Source organism: Ovis aries, chromosome 20 (assembly GCF_016772045.2).
Source record: "Ovis aries strain OAR_USU_Benz2616 breed Rambouillet chromosome 20, ARS-UI_Ramb_v3.0, whole genome shotgun sequence".
In the NCBI taxonomy this organism is placed as follows: Eukaryota; Metazoa; Chordata; class Mammalia; order Artiodactyla; family Bovidae; genus Ovis; species Ovis aries.
In genome coordinates this window covers 20581552-20600673 of record NC_056073.1, presented here as the reverse complement: position 1 = coordinate 20600673, position 19122 = coordinate 20581552, and the positions used below count along the sequence as shown (strand labels likewise).

At 33.9% G+C, this 19122-nt stretch overlaps 1 protein-coding gene across 6 annotated transcripts in view; it reads right to left on the bottom strand.

The window, feature by feature from the left end:
• The window catches only part of CD2AP (CD2 associated protein), an 87903-nt gene that overhangs the window by 24804 nt on the left and 43977 nt on the right, over positions 1 to 19122 (bottom strand). For 3 of the 6 annotated variants that reach the window (XM_060403680.1, XM_015102740.4, XM_015102742.4), the window contains 8 exons: positions 17176 to 17329; positions 10831 to 10931; positions 9479 to 9599; positions 6328 to 6518; positions 3463 to 3541; positions 2970 to 3064; positions 2464 to 2568; positions 1052 to 1088 (listed from right to left, as the gene is read on the bottom strand). In XM_060403680.1, coding sequence (XP_060259663.1) covers positions 1052 to 1088; positions 2464 to 2568; positions 2970 to 3064; positions 3463 to 3541; positions 6328 to 6518; positions 9479 to 9599; positions 10831 to 10931; positions 17176 to 17329 — 883 coding nt within the window. The remainder of the gene's footprint in view (positions 1 to 1051; positions 1089 to 2463; positions 2569 to 2969; positions 3065 to 3462; positions 3542 to 6327; positions 6519 to 9478; positions 9600 to 10830; positions 10932 to 17175; positions 17330 to 19122) is intronic. The other 3 variants (XM_060403681.1, XM_015102741.4, XM_060403683.1) reach the window with 1 other exon arrangement.

Below are 19122 nucleotides of genomic sequence, written 5' to 3'. Positions count from 1 at the left end.
TAGTTTTAGAGCACAAAGATAATTATACTACTAAAAAGCAAAAGTTGAAAAAATAACGTAAGATGAAAACATGGTTTAACAGAATGAACAATAAACTGCAATCACTCTGTGTCTAACCCTGAGCCTGCCACTAACACCTTGAGTGAGGGACAGCACTGTGGACTGAGTTCCTACTCGTTCAAGTGAAGGACTTCACATCCTCTGCAACACCACTGCTCAGAACTTCCTGTAATGATGGAAATACTCTGTTTTTGTATGGTCCAATACTGACCACTGAGACCTGAAATGCTGCTACTACAACCAATTAACTTTTAAATTTTATTTAATTTTAATTAATTTTAAAAGCCCAGTATGACTAGCAGCTAAAAACTCTCCAATGCCAGCTTCTACAAAAATTACCTTTAAGGTATCCTTGCTCTGAGATAAGGTTAGCAAACACAAAGCTGAAACTATGGAGGAGGGAAGGACTTGTGTTACTCAAAAAAAAAAAAAAAGCAAATCTTTCAAGGAAAAAAACTGGATTGCACATTTAAAAATCAGAAATTATGGGTGAGAACTTAAAGAAATAGAGTCAGATTATAAAACATTAACTCTAGAAAATACTTCTAAGTACTCATCTTTTATGCAACTGTTTAAAAAGGAAAAACAAAAACTCTTCCAGTTTGCTTAAGCATTATCATACTCCTTGAAGAATATATAAATAAATCACTACTAGTTTGTGACACTGAAAAATGGATTACATCTGAAAACTTATCAGCTAGGTAAATATTTAAGATTTAAGCTTAGTCAATTTTCTTAACTCAAAATGTCATAAAATATCCAAATTATTTTCAAAATTCTAATTTTATATGGTTTATACTTTAAAAAAATACTGATAGATATTAATACACATGAACACTCAATTTTTATGTATTAAAAAAAAATTATATATAGTGTCATAGCATTTAATTTTTGCTAACAAAAATAAATGATTTACAGAAGACCCAATTTCATCATTTCAGAACTTAAAACTATAAAATACAGAAAACTGAATAATCTGTTTCTTACTTACTTGGACCCTTAGCAGGTGGTGGTGGTTTCTTTGGTTTCTATTAAAATAATAATTGTGAAAACAGTAAAACACTTACATATTAAATATTTATAGTTAAACTCTGATCATAAATAATCTAAGTTACATAAATACCTCTCCTTATCCCATCCCTGCTAGAAATTATAAAATGATAAGATCCAAACAAGATCAAAGACAAAAAATTTATCCTATTAGAACAAATGCCTCTTTGATCAAAATTAAAATATTTCAAAAATTATCACTGACTTAAACTTTAAAAAGCTTAATGATGAGCAGAAACATTCTTCCCTATCTCCCCTATTTTAAGATTTCTATGCACCATTTTTACCTCTCTTTACCTGGCAGGGAAAGAAAGATACTTTATTTTAAAAGAAGAAGAATACCTAATAAATATATAGAGCTTTCACTTTTGATTATTCAGGATTCTCAAAAAGAACATAAAGGCAAAGGTCTATTTTTTAATTTATTAAAATTCTCTTGGGTTTACAAGTATTCATTCATCTTTGCCTTAAAAAACTTGAAACACATTTCTAAGTTTGTGAATTTGGTTTTTCCAAATTAAAAATTATTGATAACCAATACTCCATGAACATCTAATAAAAGTCAAAAAAGAGAAAATGAGTACATTAACAAGGGTACAAAGTGTGTAAAAGTAAAAGTACACCTGAAGCCTGCTGAATTAATAATGAGCGAAATTTAGCAAAGGAAGACTCTCAGACAGTGTAAGCCTTCATGCATTATCCTTTTGTAATTTACTTTAAATGAAAGATTTCAAAGGTTAGAGATTGCTGTACTGGCTTAAATTAAATATGGCAGACTGCCTTGCTGGGGTTTGCCAGCTCTCTGTGTAAATCTTTTCCTCTTGTTTAAAAATTCATTAATCCCTCCATAGGCGGGAAAAAGGGGATCAAACTGTAGAAAAGCAAAAGATCACTGACTCAGTCTCACTTTATTCACTGTGAGAAGTGAGATCGATAAATTAAATCCTGTAAGGAGGCTAAATAAAGCCTTCTCACTGTCCCAAAAATGCAGCGACAGAGTAACAGTAACCAACAGTACCTTAAAATAAAAATTTTCAGCAAAATTAAATATAATGACTTACAGTCAAGTGCTAACTTGTCTGAATAGTACAGCCAGTCTTTTTTCTTTTAATCATAATAAAGTAATAAAGTCTAAGTTAATTTTTAGTCAAAGGAAAAGAAAAACAGGAAGTGATAAACACAGAAGTGATACACTGTTTTATTTTACCATAATTCAAATAATTTTTACCTGATTATATAAATCTGAAATTCCTGGAAAATTTACTCAGTAACTATGTAAAAAACTTGTTTCTTTAAGAAATATTAGCAAAAGGTTTTTTAACTTATCATCATCACTGAAAAAGAAAAGCTTACAGGAAAGTCCTTATCCAGTTCATTTATCTGAATAGCAAAATTGTCTGGAAATACTCCTTCTTTACCATTCAGTTCACCCTTCCACCAGCCAGTTTCTCCAGTCTCCTAAACCGCAAAATGAAGAATAAGGATAATAGTGGTTATATCTAAATAAGAAAAAAAGTTAGCAACAAAATAAGAAAACACTGAATTCCATTATTTTTATAAGGAAAAAATAAAGACCTTAAGCAGACTTTGAGATCCTACTAAAAAAATATATTTCTCCACAACATGAGGGTAAAAATAATTTCCAAAACATCAATTATAACAATAATAGACAATAAACATTTGCTTTAAAAAAATCTTTCTGATCACTTACTATACTCCAGGTTCTGAGGTCACAGCAATAAACATGGCAAAGCCCAGGTCTTTCATAGCTTACCTTCTAGCGTGAATGCAAGACTACTGAAAAAATACTTCTATGAATAAGTTAGGTTATTCACTGAAAAGCCGGAGAAGTATCTTACCTTGCTTATCAACTGTATTATCTCCCCCTCTTTAAAAGTCAGTTCATCTTCATTAGTACCTTCATAGGCAAAAAGCGTTCTACAGTATTCCTTAGCTAAAACGAAAAACATAAATAAAGTTTATATATAAATTACTTCTTTCAACAAATACTTATTAAGCCTCCATTTTGTCTAAAGAAATGAACACTAGCTTTCAGAGATGATTTCAATAATTTAAGCCAATTTACTTCATGCTGAATTAAATAACGAGTTTCATTGATCATTCATTCATTCAAATAGTTACTATGTGCCTACCTGTTCCAGGCACAGTTCTAATTGTACTGGATACATCAAGGAACAAAAAACATCCAAAAATCTATGACCTCATGGTGTTCACATCTAGGAGGATTTAATACTCTGATGAAGTAGTACAATGTAACAAGTGTCTTCAACAAATCTAATAATATATTTGAGCATGCTTCACTCAACATGAACATTTCATTAAAAAACTTACCTTTAATTTTACCTTCAGTGTCTGTTTTTGTTATCTCCACACTCTGAGTTTTGGATCCTAGTGACTGTGTGATTAAAGGCTAGAATAGAAAGGATAGTATCATCTATTTTAAGTCGTAACAAAGCTAATAATGTTAAACAAAATTTCCATTAACAATCATCTAGTTTTCCCTAACAGTACTTATAGCCAGGTTAGTAATATAACTGAAAACTCTGCCATGAAATGATAAATATCTGGAGAGCTATTTAAATGATAGCCTAGAACTTCTGGTTTTAAAACACTCTGTCTTAAGGATAACAAACATACTCTGATACCCAAAATGCTGTGATTTATTTTAGAACCTCCAAAACAAACAAAAATAGCATTTGAAAATGTACCATGTACTAATCTCTGAGCTAATAAGCACTTTGCTGCTGCTGCTAAGTCACTTTAGTCGTGTCTGACTCTGTGCGACCCCATAGACGGCAGCCCACCAGGCTCCCCCGTCCCTGGGATTCTCCAGGCAAGAACACTGGAGTGGGTTGCCATTTCCTTCTCCAACGCGTGAAAGTGAAAAGTGAAAGGGAAGTCGCTCAGTCGTGTCCGACTCTTAGCGACCCCATGGACTGCAGCCTACCAGGCTCCTCCGTCCATGGGATTTTCTAGGCAAGAGTACTGGAGTGGGATGCCATTGCCTTCTCCAATAAGCAGTTTACATGCCATGTAATTTAATCCTCAGAACAATCAGAATAAAGTAGGCACTATCAGTCACTCTTTTTATAAGTTAGAAAGCAGTTAAATAACTTGACCACAATAAAAATAATTTAGCAGTGCAGCCCAGATTTGAACCTTGAAAGTTCGACTCCAGAAGGTGGGCTCTTAAACGACAGAACTGAACTTCCTTACAATGAGACAGAGAAGAAAAGAAAGTTTTTATACTTACTTCAATGCTGCTACCAGAATGAAAGCATTTAGGTAATGCTACAACCCTTGTAACTATATAGTCTAGTGGACAGTTTTCCATTGTAATCAACTACAGTAAGCCTTTCATCATGTCTTAGTGTTTCCTTAAGTTCTCTTCTCTGAAGTAACACAACATTTGACCTTAGATTTCATTAGTTAAAAATCTGAGCATACTGCTAACTGGTAATATCACTGTGCATTCTATTCATCTTTTAAAATACTCACTTTAGTTTCTCCTAACTTTTCTCCACTATATCTTCCAATCTGGTGTTGCCTACAAACACAAGCAAATGTGCTCCCTACTTTATCAATTCCTAGGTCAGTGATCAAATCAAGTCTTGGAAGGCCATCTTACATGGTAATCCTGAGAGTGCTCTCACTTACAACAACTCTTTACTGAACATTATCAATGGCAAAGGAGGGGCTTCCTTGGTGGTTCAGTGTTGAAGAATCTGCCTTCCAATGCAGGGGATACAGGTTCAATCCCTGGTCCGGGAAGATCCCACGTGCCATGGAGCAACTAAGCCCGTGCTCCACAACTACTGAGCCCACGTGTTGTAACTTCTGAAGCCTGCACTCCTCAAGCCTGTGCTCCGCAACAAGAGAAGCCACTACAACGAGAAGCCTGTGCACCACAACTAGAGAGTAGCCCCTGTTCACCCCAAGTAGCGAAAAGCCCACATCAATGAAGGCCTAGCACAGCCAGCCAGAAATTTTTTAAAAAATGGCAAAGGAAAGATTACCAGTGTAATCAATAATCAGATAAAGTTATCAACATAACCATAAGCTTTAGAGTTAGAAAGGGACCCCAGATCCTCTAGCCTAATATCCCTCGTAATGCAGACACTGCTTCTAGACATTCCTAGCTGTTACAGGACTATATAGCACCATCCCAACAAGAATTCTGATCTGTACCTTTAAAACCAAGAACGAATTGGGCCCATAATCCTAATGTCAGATAGTCACACAGCTAGGAGAGGGCAGAAGAGAAAGTGTAAGCTCTCTTCCCCAAACCTAACTTATTATTATATAAGAAAATATGTGACAGGCTGGGAAAGGAAGGAAAAAAAAGTTGAAACTAACCATTTTAGGAGAAAATTTCAGAATATATTTCACCAACCAAAACAGTCTTAATAGTGAAATGTAACTAAAAAGACAAGTAAATACTAAAACATTTTCAAATGTTATGAGTTAAATAAGACATAACAAAGGAGAACCAGAAGGGAAACAATACTTTAAAAGTCAAGGGACAAGCCTCCACAAGTAAGTACTCAAACTAAACTCCAAGGTGTTAACACCAGAAACAAGACCTGAAATGAACATCCTAAAGACTGTAGCTATTTCCCCCCAAAGTAAACATTTAATGATTTATTTTAAAATCTCTTATTAGATGGTACATTCTCTTTATTTCACAATGCCAGTGAAATGCTAATAAAACATAAAGTGCTCCATACACCTAGGGCTAATGATTGGTAGAGTTCACCACTACTAACAATCCAGAGAAAAATTAAGCAAGGCCTAATTTAACTTAATATCCCACTGTGAATTCATTTTAAAATGGCCCATTTTAGCGCTACTTCAAACTGAGAGGCAAAACATAATTTTAGATTTAAAAGGAAGACAAAAATGTATTTGCCTTTTATATTTTCACACTATAATAAAACTTTAAAATTTCCACTAAGAAAAGTTGGTGTTAAATTTACTGGCTCCCCCATCCAATTTTATAAGAATCAAATGTAAACATTAACGGAAGTCACTTAAGCTTAAAAAGTTTCTCACAGTCTTCTCATTCATAACCCATCACCAGCAATCTCAAAAAAAAAAAAAAAAAGGTAGCAGAGTTGCAAACTAATTGTGACATTTTAAAAATTGTTTAATGAGAGAATGAAGGGGGTGAATCTAAGGAGAGCTCATCACTACTACCTTCTCTGGTTTTTTCTCCTCTGTTTCACTACTGGATGTTCTTGTCCTCAGTTTCACAGAGCCTTCTTTGAAAATATCTCCAAATCCAATTCCTCGGATTTTCTTTGGCTGGGTAACTGATCCAGGTGCATTTTCAGTCCCATTCCCCAGAGAGAGGGGTAAAGGTGAGGTAGGCCCAGTCAGAACAGCTTCTGAAAGGATAACTGGTTTTTAAAGAATGACACCTAAAATCACAAAAACCTTGACATTCCACTTCCACAGTATTTATATCCTATAACTCCAAATTAAAAAATGGTAGAAAAATAAAATTGCTGAGTAGTAAAATATCCTAAGCACTTTATACTGATTTTTTTCCCCAATATTTAGAAACAATTTTAGGTATTTCTAATTTGTAAAAGACCAATCAGAAATGCAGGAAATCATAGTATGTCAGTTTCTTAAGAAGAGTATGTCAAAATTTACAGCTCCTTTACAAAGGTGACACGGGACAGAAACAGCAAGCGTGCACAACATGCTCAATGAGCATTCAATGCACTGAGCGAACAAATATATAAATGTTGACTTAATTAAATAATAACATTTATATTTAGAATTTCCCTTTACTCACTTCAATGTTTAAATTTCAGATTTGGGAATATACTGGATCCATGGGAAATGCCATCAAACTCTCATATCACTGCTCATATTTCTCACAGGGGTGAAAGTACATGAAAAGACAGTTTTACAGGCAAGACAGAAGGACACTCTAAACAACAAAGGCTAAGAATATTTGACAAAATGAAAGGCCAGTCACTTCACTATAAAAACTGAAATATAACACTTCCCTAGAGAAGCAATGCTTTTCCTGAAATTGACTACTAAAAAGATATTAATCTTGAGATTTTTATATAGAAACCACTAAGTAATAGAACAGATTATAAATTTACCATATTCCTATTAAAAAATATAAAAAGGGGCTTTCTTATAGCTTTTATTCCACAGTTCTTCAATGAAAAAAGAGGGCATGAAAATAAATTACTCATAAAGGCTCAGGTAATACTGTCTACCTACTGTCTAGAGTCAGAATTATCTTCTTAGCAGTAATAGCCAGAGTTTAACTGGTCAAACCATGAACACATCCCATATATTTCATTCTATCTATTAAAAGAAGGAGCGTAAGAAGAAACTAAAATAAATGCAGTGGATATGGCATTCCAATACTATAAACAAAACAAAAAAAGAACACATTTTATGATGAACAGTTGGTAATTCCTGTAACAGTTATCTGAAATAGATGCTATTATACTGACTAAAGAAGACTGTCAAAACATTAGTTAACACAAAAGATGTTATATTTCATTCTCTAAGACCCAATGTATAAGATATCAAATGCTTAAATTAACACTCAAAGGACACCATGTCTTCACTAAAGTTCTAAAGACCTTATAAAGTGCTCACTTCTTGGCACTTACATCAATATGCAAAATCTTTCTGCCTGAAAATTCGAGTTTAAAAAAAAAGGGAAATTACAGTGTACTTCAACCACTGACTTCCCGCCCCATAATCACAAAGCTCCACATTTAGAATGCACTGTTATTGTAAAGGGGTTAAGCAAGCAAGGAAGTACATTTTTAACAGATTATAATTCTGCAAGGTTACTAAAATTCAAATAAGGCTGAACAGTGCAAGGAAATGCCCAAAGTATTATAATTATGAAGTAATGAAACACATCCAAATTTAAATTCGATTTCTTTTGCTACTGATCCCTTATGGACTTTGAATTTCATACAGTATTTTAAAGGCTCAGTTTATATGGCATCATAAAGACTATTTCACTCTACACTTTAATTCACACTAAATTTTAACGTTAAAAATAAACATCAATAGATTCAGTATCTATGACACAATACCAATATATGCCTGAAGTAATTCAGGGGACAGTGTGCAAAGTAGTAATTGTCCCTGCAACATTCCTATGTTGAAATCCTAGCTCCCCAAGTGAAGAGGTGGCCCTTCAGAGAGGTGATTAGGTCATGAGGGCAGAGCCCTCAGGAATGGGATTAGTGTTTTACAAAGAGGCTGCAGACAGCTCCCCTGCCTCTTCCAACTTGTGAGGACAAAGTGAGAAGTCAGCAACTATGCACCAGAAAGGAGCCTCGATCTTGGACTTCCCAGCCTGCAGAACTGTGAAAAATAAATCTCTGTTGTTTTTATGCTACCTAGATTGTGGTAGTTTGTTACAGCAGCTCTAATGGACTAAAACAATAGTCTTCGTATCTTGACTCTACACTGTCTTTGAAATAAAAAAGCAATATCAACAATCTTAAGGTTGTATGTCTATATCTCATTATCTATGAATCTATGCAACCATTATAAAACTGCCAAATAACACAAGTGTACATGTGTTAATCCCTGAACATTTTCACTACATACTTTTCCATAAAGAAAAATATCTACTTATCCCTATGCCACCACTTATAAATTTAATGTCTCTTAAAAAAAAGAAAAATCTCTCCTAAATCCCTCAGCAGTTCACAGATGTAATTCCAAGTTTTGGGATAAAGCTTTTTCAATTATACTTCTGAATGGTGAGCAAATTTAAGAATAATTTATAGATGAGTCTCTAAATGACAGAGATCACAAAATAGTTAAATTATATTCTGGCTACACACGGAAAACAAAATCTATTATGTGAATACAGAAACTCAGAGGAAGAGTCGTTTGAACTTCTAATATTTCTTAAGTAGTCAGGCCATTTGCAAACTCTGATCACAACTGTATATAAGCAGACCTTAAGTGGGAAGAAATCAGGTAATGTAAGCAGTATCATTTCATAATAAGGGTACTATAAGTTTACTTTGGGTTGAAGCAGACATATCAGAAGGGAAAACAGTAAATTACCTAGAAGGGAATAGCTACCCACTCCAGTATTCTTGCCTGGAGAACCCCATGGACAGAGGAGCCTGGCGGGTACAGTCCATGGGGTTGCAGAGTCAGACACAACTGAGCAACTAACATTTTCACTTTAAGTCCTTGTCATAAGTTGCTTTTTTTAAAAGTGGATAAACTAAAGCTCATAGTTCAAAAAGACGAGAGACTAAAAATATACAAAATGAACGATAGTCATATACAAAATTGGTTTAAATCTATTCAAATTTTTAAAACAGTCTACCTGAATCTTCCTGGGCTTCTTGAGTTTCAACATCATCTGTTACCTCTAATTCTTTCACAAAATTGGAGGGAAACAGTCCCAACTTGTTGTTCAGGGTTCCACTCCACCAGCCTTCTTCTACCTGAAAGAGTTCACAACTCAAAAATAATAGTTTGTCTTAAGTTTTCACTTCCCCAACAGAAAAAATGAGCTACAGAAATGAACAGGCACAAAGTTAGTGGTACAAAATAATCCCTTTAAATCTATAAGAAAAAACAAAGGGGGAAAAATTTTTAAGCAGATTAAATCTATGTGGATTGAATTAATCATACACGGATTAATCAATAGCACCTTGCAACCCTTCCACAATGAGATCTTATAATAAATCACCGAACAGAAATAAGCCATCCAATCTGAATTCTGGACACACGTAACTAACCTAATAAAACAGTGTTCTCTGCCACAAAATTTGGAATGCTGTGTCCTGCAACAACAGGAGATAAGCCAATCCCTTATCTGCTGTGATTCCACCTTGTTTGTAAAATGGGAATAAAAATTCCTATCTCCTTAGGTTGTTCAGAAACTTAAATGAAATAATAAGTTTGAAACACTCAGAATGGTGCGTCAGGCATAATGTGAGCTTGATGAACACTGCTATTATTGCCACCTGGTAGACATAAACCAGAACTGTCTTTTATATAAACACATTGGAATTTAACAAAAACTAATGATAAATTACATGTTATCAAACAAAATCAGTTACGGTGGCAATACTTGATATCAAAATACATACTCTGAAAATGGCATCTTTAGCTGCTAAATAACACTTTGATATTCCTTTAATGATAAAAGTAGATATATGAAAAGCTATTTTTGAAATATTTTAAAATCTTATTCTAAGATATTAAAATGAGGCCAAGTGTTTTGGGGTTAATATTTGAACGTGATAATTCAAACAAAACAAAGCTTTTACATTCTGCTTGCAAACATCTCTGCTGTGCAAAAGGTAAAAATCTTTCTATTTTTATGGCTTGTGTCTAAAGTGAATTCAGAATCAAAGAAAGGTTTATATGCTTAGCTACTTAGATTACATCAATTTTAGCTTAAAAAAAGAGCTTACTTTATTTTTAAAGTCAAAGATACAAATTCAGTACACAAATATTAGGCATTGCAAGGATGAATAAAGCTTTATTTCTACAATTAAAAAACCTTCCTTTAGGTCATTAAAGATCCACTTTAAAACACGTATCTTAAAATTAAAAAAAAACTGGCAAAATAAATTTTAAAAATTAATATTCTTACAAAGCATTTTTCTAACACCCAGAGCATTAATTTTAATTGCTGCTTTATCTCTAACATGTGTTTCTACTTACCTCTTCACTAATATCAATAATATCTCCCACTTTAAGCTCCAGTTCATCCTCATTTTGTGGAATGTATTCAAAGAGAACTTTACACTGACGCTTCTTGGTCTCTACAGGAAGTCACATAAAAAAATTAAGAAAGATCTTTAAAACAAACAGTAGCACATTTATTTACATAACGTGTTTACTGTCAAAGGATTTGTCTGTATGAATAAAAACAGAGTATGGAAGCACTCTGAATAGCTAACCATAATCTGTGCTGTCTGGCTTTCCACCTTGCCCCCCACCCTAGAAGCTCTTCCTTCACCCTAAAATAAATTCAAGCCGACTGCAAATAAGGTAGGCTCTCAGAAATGAAATCAGATCCAACTGATTATACAAAAGTAAAATTTCCACTGCCAATTTGGAAACTAGAAACACAGACTTAAGACACTATTGGCATAACAAATTTATAACAAATTTATCAGACAAGTCCTTCAAACTAGTGATTTTCAGACTGCTTCTTGATCAAAATCTAGGAATACTTTAAAGGCACTAAGTCAAGAGTATCTGTGCTTAAAAAAAAAGAGAAAATGCACAAATCTAAAATGTATTTTATCTTATTTAGTAATTTTTCTGACAGATAAAAACACAAGTGAAGACAAAAATAATTTCACTTTAGTGTTTTAAACAAGCCTCATTTATTCAGAAAAGTAATGATTATATAATGTAGGACTTCAAAAGATGTAACTTGATTCTTTTTAATGAATATCAGTATCTTTTTAAATAATTTAAAGTTAATAAAGAGTATTAATTAGCCCCTCTGCCCCTAAGCATATATGTCAATTAACTTCAAACAACCTAGTGATATTTTAATCAAATGCTTTGTTTTTATCTTGTCTTTCACACTAGCATAATTCTCCAATTTTTCTTCTAAGAGAGTATGCAAAATTATTTGCAAAGGAACTTCTCATTTTTAAAAGGAAAATCCACACACACTGGATAAAAATATCTAAATAGCCCCTACCATTGCCACAAAATGTGAGTCATTTATTTTAAAAAGAGAAATTTTTGTATGATTCCATATTTTTATACAGCTTACTCTTATGTTAGAATGACTGCCTATACTGAACTTTTCTATTAGTTGGCAGCACAAGTTAAGAAATTTGGAGATTCTTCACATTTCAAATGGCACATACAATGTCTACCCATACATACTGGTCAATAAATATTTACTGAGTTTCTAAAATGCATCAGAACCTTTGGTAAGCACAGAAGAAAATGAAATTAAAGAGTCAAACTGTCAATAAAAGGATGTGTAGCATTCAGTCGATTTTTTAACTGTAGTATTTTCTTAACATAAGTAACTTCCATACAGCTTTTCAGAACTACAAAGAAATTAATGATAAAGTACTTCTTTAAATCAGTATTTTATAAGTAAAGCTATTAATAAGAAACCAAATAAAGAAGTGTAACAACAAAGGCAGTGACAAATTTTTATTACTCCAAGTCCTTCATAAACACTTCCCACACAAAAGAGCATAAAAACTTGCTAGGACATATTTTATCCAGGAGAAACAGGAACTCCTTCCCACTGCATCAGGCTGCTTTCTTCACAGATTAGAGTGCTTTACCATAACTCATGTACCCTAGTCATGTTAGATCCTTACTCTCTGAAAATACCATAGACTTGCTTATCTTCATGGGTCTTTCAAAGGCTGCAATACTCTCCAATTTTTATGTGAATGATATGTCCTACTTAAAGAGCTTAATGACACTTTACTTGATGACTCTGGTATAGAACTGCCCTTTCATTTGAATCTCAACTGCACATTTTGTATGTTTCTAGTCATCAAGCAAAGAGCCAACTCATTGGAAAAGATCCTGATGCTGGGAAAGATTGAAAGCAAAAAGAGAAAAGGGCAGAGGAGGATGAGATGATTAGACAGCATCACCAACTCAATGGACATGAATCTAAGCAAACTGTGGGAAATAGTGAAAGACAGGGAAGCCTGGCGTGCTACAGTTCATGGGGTGGCAAAGAGTCAGACATGACTTAGTGACTGGACAAGAAGTATGGCTCTTAATAGGATTCTGCTGCTGCTAAGTCGCTTCAGTCATGTCCGACTCTGTGCGACCCCATAGACGGCAGCCCATCAGGCTCCCCCGTCCCTGGGATTCTCCAGACAAGAACACTGGAGTGGGTTGCCATTTCCTTCTCCAATGCATGAAAGTGAAAAGTGAAAGCTAAGTCGCTCAGTCGTGTCCGACTCTTAGCGACCCCATGGACTGCAGCCTACCCGGCTCCTCTGTTCATGGGATTTTCCAGGCAAGAGTACTGGACTGGGGTGCCATTGCCTTCTCCACTTAATAGTATAAAATACTGCAATAACAAGTACAGATTTTTACAGAGCATTTCTTATAATATTTACTTAACATGTTAATACTTTGAAAACCCTATAAGGTAATTATTACTATCATCCTTGTGTTAGAGTAACTTGGTATTTTCCTCTGTTAAACTGTGACTTTTGAATCATCCATATCCAGTTTTTATTTGGCAGATTTGACTGTCCACATTAACACTGCTCTTACGGTCTTCATACCCACAGGTGTTACAGTATTCATCACATAAATGTCAAATAATTTCAGAAAAACCTTTTAAAAATATTTTGCATTTTCAAATATAAGTCATCACAAATGGGAAGTATAGCATGGTTCTTAAAAAAAGATCTAAATATTCAGGTCAAACAGAGTTCTTAAGTACTTCTTATATTATTTCTCATTTAATAACACTGTTTTAATTTTTTCCATCAAATGCTAAAAGTAAGAGCATATCATACTCAGAAGTTAGGAGGCTGAATTCCAAAATTTCAGAGATAGCAACAAAAAGATTCCTGATCTACTTTTAGTTCCATTTAGTTCTGGAAAGTAAATCGTCAAACTTTATTACAGCATTTTCTAATGTAAAAAAATTTTTTTTTATCAATTTCTTTCTCTAGTAAGCAAAGGTAATCATCAAAAGTAAAGAAACATCAAGACTGAGCCATTTGCTACATGGCTGAATCTTTAAAAATTTTTTATCAGCAGCAATAAAAAAATCATATTAAGCCAGTAAGTGAAAAATTTAAGCTATTCAAGATTCTACCTGTACTGCTGAGATACACACTTAAGATCATCAAAATCTTAGAAAACATCATCATTACCACTATCATGAAGAAAAAAACTCATGTACTTAGGGATGAAGTATCACGTCTAACCACATATTTTCAACAGATATATAAAGCCAATACAACAAAGCAAGCTTAGGCGAAGAATATACCATGTTTAGCAGACAATTATTATTCCAACTTCTAAGACTAAATTTTTCAAAATAAAATAAAAAATCAAAAAACTTTACCCCATTCATATGAGAGATTGCAGCCAGGGAGCAGTCTTTGGAATAAGGTTTTATTCCCCTCCTTGGAGAAGGAAATGGCAACCCACTCCAGTATTCTTGCCTGGAGAATCCCATGGACGGAGAAGCCTGGTGGGCTACAGTCCACGGGGTCGCAAAGAGTCGGATACAACTGAGCGACTTCACTTTCACTTTATTCCCCTTCTAAGTCAGAATATTTCAGTGTCAAAGGGCAGAGCCTGCACTACTAATATGCCCCTTCTTTTTTACATGTATGCTGCAAAGATGTATAATCAGTGACCATACTTTGATGAGATTCAGAAATTTATCTTCTTCAGTACTGACTCAAAGTTGGGAGGCATGTTACCAAACGTTGTCTGAGAATGAAACACTATGTGGATTATATTCTAATCAACCAAATTTTAATGTATCATCATTTATTTCTGTACAACTACCAATGACATCAATATCAATCTCAATGCATCTTTTGTATTTCAAAATAACTAGATGGAAAATCACTTCTGTAGCATGAATTCCCACTAATAAGGAATACAATATGCCATGAGTGGATTCATACCTGGTATCACGGTTTTCCAAATACAAAGTGGAATATCCACTAATATGCCACACTGCACATTATATACAATTGTGATGCTGAAAGACGTCAATTCTTTACTCCAAGTAAAAACATTCTACACCATTATCTCTGTGCCCGATTTTACAAGGGTCTCAGCAGTCATGCCATTTGTACATGTTTTTGCTATAAAAGTGTAAATTGGTTCTATTCTATAATTTTAGCAACTTTTTACAATCAACTTTGTCCTGGAAAATTTTCTGTGCTCAATCTAAAAAATAACTGTCTGTCTTGCTTAATTTACATGCAATAGCAAAAGTTTCAATGGTTTCATGACCAGACTTTGCACACAGAAAAAAAAGCCAACGCTCTTTGGCTTTGGAGATAAAAATAGCTAACAATTCCAGTCTCCAGATATCTATCATATTAACTATGTGAACTTTTCCTTGAGGTTGCTTAGTCAAAATTCGGCACACATGCAGATTCGCTTGTCTTGGCAGAGATTTGAACTGAACCTTCACAATGCAGTGCTTACCATTATCAACCTTTACAATGGTTTGGGGTTTTTTTATATTAACAGTATTGATTAAAAGGGTATATACTACTATTTAACATTACAATGAACCACTTTTGAATAACTGATCTATTTCATTAACCAAGGAAATGATGCAAACTAACGGTAACAAAAAAAATCTGATTAAAAAAAAATTAGCTGCTTTTCCTGGAAAAGTAATCTGAAAGCAAAAACAACCTGCATCCTGTTTTAAATGTTACTTAGCACACCAAGTGACTAATTTAGTCTTTGCAGCACATTAAAAACAAGTGAAAAAGCCTAAGCTTCTTAGCAACAACTATATAATGGTTTCTCTTTCTTACAAGAAAAATGATGGACAGTGTTCTCAAAGAAGGTAAAGTTTAGTGTCCTTTCCTATTAGGAGACAAAATAACCTTGAAGCCCTTTGTCTAGCCTCTACTTAAGAAGAAGTGTGTTCCTTTATAGCTCACTAGAGCTAAAGAAAGTAGCACATGTATCTCACAACAGACAGAGATCATGAATAACTGTTTCATGGGTCTAAAACTCTCCTTGTGCACAGAAATTCTACGTAGATTCCCGTATAGGATGGGGAAATAACTCCGTTATCTTATTCCCCAATCTCCAAAACAAACAGTTTCAGAATCCGGGACAACTAGAACTACTAAACAGTCCACCTTCGGGCAGAAGACTGAAGGCAATGTGGGTGACATCTAAACACTGTCTGTACACCGCATCTACTGGGAGAAAAGAACAAGTAGTACCTTGTAACTGGTCTCTCTCTGTGTCATGAAACCTGTTCATTTTTATGAAAACCTGTTTTTATTTTATGAAAATAATCAAGAGTGATATAATCTAGAAAGTAGAGATTCCCCTAACTTCACAGACAGTAGCACAGAAAGTAACAGGTATGAGACTATAAAAATAAAAAATAATCTTGCATTTACGAAACGTATATAGACAAAATTTCTTTATATTATAGGCTACTTGGTACACAAGGTAGCAACCAGCATCAAACACAACAGACCCCAACATCAAAGAGACTGATGTGGGGAGTGGCGAGGGAGGGAGAGGAGGTGGGTTTAAAAAAAAGAATGATCGAAGATGATAGTGGATAAATACTCATTTATAACTTATCAAATCAAACTGAACATAGTATTCAATCTCTAATGGGGCCTCAGGTTTACTACGGTAAAACACTATCTGCTCCCAGACTTGAAGTACTTCTTTGAGTAGCAGTCTTTCCAAAGACTAAGTTTTTGACAACAGCAATATTATTTATTTTTTTAAACCACTTTTCCACCAGCAGTACAATAAAACTCAAGAGTCTAAATGATCTAAGGTCATAAGACAGATTCAAACTAATGTCTGATTTTAAATGTGGCACTCTCCCTCTATATTAAACTCTTCTCTTAACATATTTACACCAAATACTTCAAAGGCACTCTGCTAGGCCAACCACCTTGGAAAACTGAATATTCATGTTCAGATGGCTAACCAGTAAAGAAAATGCATTATCAAATGCTTGCATCTATTCTGCTTAAGGATGAGCAGACATTTTAGCATCCCATTTAACATTTAATAAAAAATATTCAAGTAAATTTAAGGCAAAGGATTAACTACCCAACAGAGCCTATAAGACTAACAAGAAAACAAAGTTTTCTATCTTAATTTACAATTCCTACAGACAGCTCATGCTGGATTACCAAATGAAGACTGATAACATGGGCCCGTAACTAGTAACTGAAGAATAAGCAGGAAGTTTCTGTAGTCTGCTACAAAAGGTTGATTTTTCTTAACACAACTTATGAACAGTTAGTTATAAAACAAACTTCTACTTTGATTTAAATGAAGAAGAAAAAATTATTTACATACTCTTCTTAATGTTTTTGGTTTGTGGAAGTGGCTGAATTCCTCCAGGCAGAAGTCCATAGGTGCTTATTCGTTGTACGAGATTTGCTACATTCCCGTGCCTTTCCCGCCTGATGGGCAAACTGTCATCCTTGGATTCTGTCTCTTTCTTAATTTCCTACAAAAGGGGAAATCAGCAGATAGGCAAACTAAGCTGTATTTCATTAAATTAAATCCTCAAATGCAAAATACCAAAACCAGGTACATTGATTATTATATAAAACAAAGTATCAACAGTTTGCAACCTTTTCTCTGCCCATACATATCTAAAGACTATCACACACTTTGGTTACAGCTCCAACAAAATTTTATTTATGGACACTAAAATTTCAATTTCATATAATTTTCACATGTCATGAAATACTGCTCCTCATTTCACTTTTTCCAACTATTTATATAACTCTTAGCTGGCATTCTCAGTTCAGTGACACTATAAATAAACAGGTGGTATTTAGATTTGGCCCATGGGCTGTTGTCTGATAAACCCTGTTCTAAGTTACAGGTCTAAGAGAAGATAGGTAAATCTTCACGAAAAGAAGTATGAAGTTTTACTGGAAGACATAAAAGAAGACACAGGAAAGAAAAGTCATGCCATGTTCAGATGTTGAAAACTCATTATCATAAAGATAGCATTTTTCCCCTAAAACTGATGTATCGCAATTGAATAGATATGTCACAGATTTGGGAGAGCAATTAAACTAGTTCTAAATTTGTAGAGAAGAACCAATGACCAAGAACAGCCAAAAGACTTCAATGAAAAGAAAGTGAGGGGATTTTTTTTAAAACTAAGAAATAAAGAAAAACCATACGATACTACGAATCAGTGTGTACTGGCACAAAAATCCATAAACAGAAAAATGATTTATAACAGGTAAAAAGGGAGGGGAAAATATTAATCTCAAAACATATGGTGCATGCAGTGTTTCACATTTAGGCAGTAGGGAATGAAACTGGATTCCTGCCTCACACATTTAATATTAAATTAACAGTTTCTGTTCATAAAAAGTAACCACAAGAAAACAGTAAATCCCTAACCAGAAGGTATTTTTCACATATAAAGTTAACAAAGAATCTATATCTCCAGGTGTTTATGTCTACTGCAATGTTAACTTGTTACTCTAGCTGGTAGGATTTCAGATTATTATGTTTGATGCTTGCTTTTTTGTGTTACTTTAACATGCCATATCATTTTGCAAACAGAAAATTTTTTCATTTTGGAATAACTGTTAAAATGATGAGAAACCATGAAAACTATTAAAGTATAAATCATAGAAGACACACAAAATATTTCACACTGTAGTGACTGCTTCATTTTTACTGGTAATGTATGTACGGAAAACTACTTCAATTGCTACTAATAATAAATGACACACCATATGAAAACTTCAGTTTTCAGACCACATTAAGTATTTTTCAAACTAATAAAAATATGAAATCTATGCAAAAACTAGTAGCTGCAACCTCAACATGCCAAAGAGTATTAATTTTGGATTCTCCTGAACGTCTCATGAGTTACCTACATTTTAAAAAGACAAACATCGTATGTCTGAAAACTATTGTTTCCTCTCTGGTACAAGAGACCAAGAACTTGGCTTGATATGCAAATCTTATTCCTCTAAGAAAATAATTCCAGGTTGACCCAATGTGAGACAGGAGACAGATTCAGGAGAATATATCCTGGGTATAAATTTTATATCCTGGGTATAAATTTTCATTCTATCCTGTTCAAAGGCTAAATAGATATTTGTGTTACCTTTTAATAAAAATTAACCTTATAAACAGGTATGATATACAAGACAATAACAATGTCTACCACTTCTAAAAATATAAATTTACAACATATTGCTCAAGATCTAGAAACATTCTGAGGACCTTCAATATTCACTGAGAAATCAAACCCATGAATATTAG